The following is a 5,657-nucleotide window of genomic DNA, read 5'->3' as shown; positions in this document are numbered from 1 at the left end:
TAACTTTCTACTGAAAGATAATTTAAAAGCAAAATAATTAACTCTTGCTATGGAACTAAGTATTTCTCAGGTCAGGGCCAGTGAACTTCCATGGGAAACAGGAAAAATGGCTCCTTCATTTTTTGCCTAGCACATGAGAGAGTAAAAAGCAGAGTTTACACAAAGTAACATTTCTTTGACAGAATTCCAAATGTATATATAATCTAGGGATCCAGATACTTGCTTCATATTAAGCTAAGCTGAGCTTCCTATTTTCACCAAACTAGGCACTTGTGTTTCCCCAGAGTTGTAGCCTACTCCCATCCTTGTTTTAGTGAGGGTAGCTCTTTGACAATGGACTATATAACACCATGTATCTGAATTAGTCAGCATTACATATAGTCGTCGCCTCTCCGGGCATGGCCCTCTGAACCCCGAGGTCGATTTCTATTAGAATTTGGAGGTAAACTGGGGTCATCCTCTGTTTTCACCTCTCCAGTGGCATGGGGGAAAGGGAAATTGGGCATAAATCGCTTAAGAAAACGGAACTCACTATTTCCAGTTCCAGTGGCTGAGCACATATCATAAGGACAAGGCTGGGGCAAGGAACCATTGCCTCTTCCTTGTACCAAATTGTTAGGGAAATTGCAGTCATCATAGAAGTGCTCTTGAATTGTGAGTTTGTCTCTGTGTTTAATCTTCTGGTAGAGGTGTATAACGAAGATCACAGTGACAGAGACGAGAAAAAGAAAAGAAAGCACAGCCAGAGAAATGACCAAATATTTTGTGGTTGGATTTACCTTTCTGGAATGCTTGGATGGATCCTGGAACTGCAAGTAAGGCTCTGATAAGCCGTCTACCAGCAGGATGTTGAGTGAGGCTGTAGTGGAGAGAGCTGGCTGGCCATGATCCTGAACGAGAATTATCAGTTTCTGAATCATAGGTTCTCTCTCGGATATCTGCCTCAGTGTACGTATTTCCCCGTTTTGTCTCTGAACAGAAAATAACCCAAGGTCAGTGGCTTTAAGGAGATGGTATGAAAGCCAAGAGTTCTGCCCGGAGTCACCATCAACAGCCACCACTTTGGTCACCAGGTAACCTGCCTCTGCAGACCTGGGCACAAGGTCGTTGCAGGGCAAGCTGCCATTCTGTAGTGGGTACAAGATCATTGGACGATTGTCGTTGTCATCCAAGACAACCACTCTGACAGTAACTTGGCTACTCAGTGACAGAAAACCCCCATCAGTTGCCTTTACCACAAACTGAAAATCTTGAATGGCCTCATAATCCATGGTTCTTAGCGCATAGAGCTTTCCATTGTCTGAATTTATAGAGATGTAGGCAAAGACTGAGAGGTCTCCACTCTTTGGAGGCAGGAGAGAATATGTCACTTGGGCATTTTCACCCACATCTAGATCATCAGCGTGGACTTTGCCAATAAAAACTGCAGGACTGTTGTTTTCACGGACGGTCAAGATGTAGTAATCCTCCTGAAAGATTGGAGGATTATCATTTATGTCAGATATTAGCACTTCAATCACAGTCTCTGTGGACAGGTTGGGTGGTCCAGTATCCATGGCAACGAGTGTGATGTTATAACTGGAGACATCCTCCCTATCCAAGCTTCTATCAGTGACCAGCGAGTAAGAATTCCGGAATGTGTGCTTGACTACAAAGGGCAAGTCTTCTCTGAGTAAGCAGGTGATTTTCCCTCCAACTCGCACATCCCGGTCCCGGATAGTGAAGAGGGCCACTACGGTCTGGAGCGGAGAGTCCTCAGGAAGAGGGCTGGACACTGAGGAGACTGTCACTTCCGGAGGATTGTCATTTACATCCACCACTTCCACCAAGACTTTGCTGTGGGCAGAAAGGCCCCCTCCATCTGTCGCTTGAATGTCAATGTCATATGTTTCCATCGTTTCAAAATCTAGGGGCCCGTGGAGTCGAACTTCTCCGGTTTGCGAGTCAACAAGAAACGTCTGGAGAACTGCTTCTGGATTTTCAGCTAAAGAGTAAGTGATCTGCTTGTTGGTGCCCTCGTCCAGGTCCGTGGCAGTCACCACCACTACTAAAGAGCCGTTGTCGCTGTTCTCTGGCACCTGAGCGCGATATACCAAGCGAGAGAACTGGGGCACGTGGTCATTGACGTCCAGAACAAGCACTCGAATGTTGGCGGTGCCAGACTTGGGAGGGGACCCACCATCCACCGCTGTAATGGTCAAGTTGACTTCAGGCTGCTCCTCTCTATCCAGGGGATTATCCAGCACAAGCTCCGCATATTTGGGCCCATGGCTTCGGAAGCGCGTGTGCAAGTGGAAATAGGGGTTTGCACTCAGGGTGTAGTTTTGGAGGCCATTGAGTCCCACATCCAGATCCTGGGCACTCTGCAGTGGGAAGCGTGAACCCAAAGGGGTGCTCTCGGGAATCTTTAAAAGAGGCTCCTTGTTTCGAAAAACTGGGGCATTGTCATTGATATCAAATACTCTGACTTCCACACGGAAGGACTGCAGCGGTTCTGCCAGAACAATTTCAAAGTGCAGCACACACGGGTCAGCTTTGCCACAGAGTGCCTCGCGATCCAGTTTCTCCTTGACGAACAAATCTCCCGTCTTGCGGTGGAGCCGGAAGTGCAACTTGTTGCCCTCGGCAACCAGCCGCGCCCCTCGCTCTGCCAGCTTCCCCGCCTCTAGCCCCAGGTCCTTAGCCACGTTAGCCACAAAGGAGCCGCTCTCCATCTCCTCCGCCACCGAATAGCGGATAGTGGCCGCGCCTCCCACAGACACACACCAGAGAAGAAGAGATCCTACCTGGCTGATCTGCAAAGGTTTTCTGCGCGCAGCTGCCATCATTCCTCCTCACGAGTGCACTCCCCAAGGCTGCCGCCAGCTCTGGGATACCTGGCTTTCACTTTTGCCAACAGGTTGCACAAACACCAGCTCTCCTATTACTAGCCTCTAACCGCAGAGCGCCATCAAAGCCTGGCTCTGCAGCCAGGTAAGCTGTTTTGCACTTGAAAGAAAATCTGCTGTGAGTAACTTAATTCCCTAGGCCATTAAGCGTATTAATAGGTATGTGCTCATTCCGGAGAGTTGAGCAGAGGTTGGAAGTTTGTTGCTACAGCAACCGTAGACTCCCTGTTAATTCCCTTTCAAAAAAAAAAAAAAAAAAAAAAAAAAAAAAAAGTCCTTGGGAATTGAGAAACCGAGGAGGTTGTGCGCTCACGCTGAGATCACTATCTATCGTCTGGGGCCACTGCAGCAATGAACAAACAGCACGAATTAAAGCTATATTTCCTTAGTGCACTTAGAGACCAAGGAAAAGGCGAACAGAACCTGCACTGTCCTCTGAAGGCCAATGGAGAAGCATGGGGGTGATGATGGGGGTGATGAGCAGGAAGGCGAGGGCGGTGGAGATGGAAAGATAGAAGAGGAAACAAAAAAGTGAGCAGGCAGATATTCTTCAGGAACCTGGGGTCCAGTAGGAACACATTTTTTGTTTTTCACAAATGCATTGCTTCGCCCAGAAGAAGCAACTGACGGCTTGTCTCTTAGGATTATTTGTCAGGCGGTAACATTGACCAGGCATGGTTTCTATGAGCTAGCGCTGTGATTTACATGCAATAATCAATGTAATCTTGCAGCAATCCTATTAAGAAAGGAAATATTTCTGTCTTAAAAGATGAAGAAACTGACAGGAGAGATTTTGTAAACAGAAATATTTATACACTGTAGTTTTGACTGACCCAAACTCTATACACTTAGCCAATCTAATGCTCTGTTTCCTGGGTAATGTAGTGGATAAATAAAGCGAAGATCAATTTAAAACTTTAGATTCCAAAATAGGGAGATGAGATCTGATCCTCCTCTCCCTGAATTCCTTTAAACAGATGAATAAACTATGGTCCTGGGCTCCTGGGTTCAGTGGTACAGCCTTGTCTAGCATGCTCAAGGTCTGGGGTTCAATCCCCAATGATGCAAATAAACAATCAGAAAGACCAAAGGTCCCGAGCGATGGAACATATCGTTAAAACTGCCTCCTCCTGCTGATCAGAAGTATTCTATTTCCATTTATACTTAGCATTTTAAACCGTAGATGCTATACGATAGATTGCCGTCATTTCAGAGAAGCCTAAACCTTATTTCTCAGTGGGGGCAAAGTGAATGAAGAAGAAAGTATACAAAATATTTAGCTGAGCATGGTGGAGCATGACTATAATTCTAGCATTTAGGAAGCAGAGACAAGAAGATCAGAACTACACAGCCAGCACTGGCTGCTGTACATAGTGATTTCAAGGCCAACACAGGGCACATGAAAGCCTGTCTCAAAAATGAAAATACACAAAATGTTAATATTCTGTCATCATTAACAAACCCTTTGAGCTCTGTCTTAACACATGGTGCAAATGTGCATTCCTAAATCTTTTCTCCTCTCCTTAAAGCTATATATAAACCATGTGCCAGATGAAACTTTGACACTAGCTTCTTGGATATCTGAACACACAATTGATGGTCTTCTTCCATTTCCATGATCACCAGATATCCTGCTCTTGCTAAGTCAAGCTGCACTGATTGACTTATTGCAGCAGGTAAAGCTGCACATCCTTGGAAACATGGGGAGCAACAGTGAGAAACTATGTTAAAGGGCATGTGGTTTGTGGCTTTGTGCCGGGGGATTTAGGGGGGATTTGAGGGAGGACTTTGATCTTGACTGGCATCTGTCATAAGTGAAGTTAACTGCATGGTGAGTAAATTAATGATCTTATGCAGAATATAAGAAATGAGTAAGGATAACAATGCCATTGGCCAGGGCCCCAATTACTAATATTTGCAGTCTAAAGAGGCATTTGGTCATTTTGTGAATAGGTTGATTAGTTCTCTTTTTTTGTCTGTGTACAGACTGATTATAGTGTGCTCTTTCCCCTGATCCACTCCCATCACTGAATAGCCTTGGCTAAGTATTCTATGAAATTGTTTATGTTCAACAGGAAGACACTATGACTTATTTGTAATTAACCCAGCTCCTAGATATCAAGGATTACTTTTATCTTTTTCAGGATAACTGTACCCAAATTCAATTGCTCATTTTATTATTATGAATTTAATTAAAAGTTATTGCATGAATATGCATATCACTTTGTGTGTATTTACACAGATCTGGTGGACAGAGTGTCTACCTAGAAGTGACACTGATGTTGTAATGCATGTTCTTTTTCAGCTTTATATTGTAATGACAAACTGCTAAGAAGTTGTTTCAATTTATATCTAAGTTCTACAGTTATCAGCAGTGTGGCCACCAATTGTTCAAACTATATGCAATGTCTAGTGTCTTTGTCTGTTGCTAATGGTGCAACGTCATGGAGTAGTTTATTTTTAAACAGCTTTACTTTGGCCCACGGGTGCAGTCCAAGATTAAGGAGCCATTCTAGTGATTGCCTTCCTGCTACCCTCAGCAACGAAAGGGATGAAAGGGATCGTGTGATGAGAAAGGCAGGGTGTGTAAAAGAGACCTGGACTTATAGTAGACCCTCTTTGGAGATAGTCTATTAATTACAAAAACAACTTCCTAAAAGTCTCAGCTTGCTCCCACCTTATAAAACCTCATAATAGGGATCAAATATCAGCTTGAGTTTTAGAGTGAGCAAACTGCCCTCAAACTCTAGCACTTTGTATTGCTAGCCT

At 44.5% G+C, this 5,657-nt stretch overlaps 1 protein-coding gene across 1 annotated transcript; it reads right to left on the bottom strand.

The window, feature by feature from the left end:
- Nucleotides 1-371: 371 nt before the first annotated feature.
- On the bottom strand, nt 372-2,888 carry Pcdhb1 (protocadherin beta 1). Its single transcript, XM_050127938.1, has one exon. It carries the CDS (start codon nt 2,826-2,828, stop codon nt 372-374), a length of 2,457 nt encoding a protein of 818 aa, XP_049983895.1. The 5' UTR covers nt 2,829-2,888.
- Nucleotides 2,889-5,657: the final 2,769 nt, after the last annotated feature.

The sequence above is a fragment of the Alexandromys fortis genome, unplaced genomic scaffold (genome assembly GCF_014885135.2).
Source record: "Alexandromys fortis isolate MF-2015 unplaced genomic scaffold, M_Fortis_MF-2015_v1.1 scaffold_283, whole genome shotgun sequence".
In the NCBI taxonomy this organism is placed as follows: domain Eukaryota; kingdom Metazoa; phylum Chordata; class Mammalia; order Rodentia; family Cricetidae; genus Alexandromys; species Alexandromys fortis.
This window is presented reverse-complemented; position numbering and strand designations above follow the sequence as displayed.

What these genes read in the sequence shown, in the direction of transcription:
- Pcdhb1 (XM_050127938.1), bottom strand. Translation starts at nt 2,828, where the DNA reads ATGATGGCAGCTGCGCGCAGAAAACCTTTGCAGATCAGCCAGGTAGGA.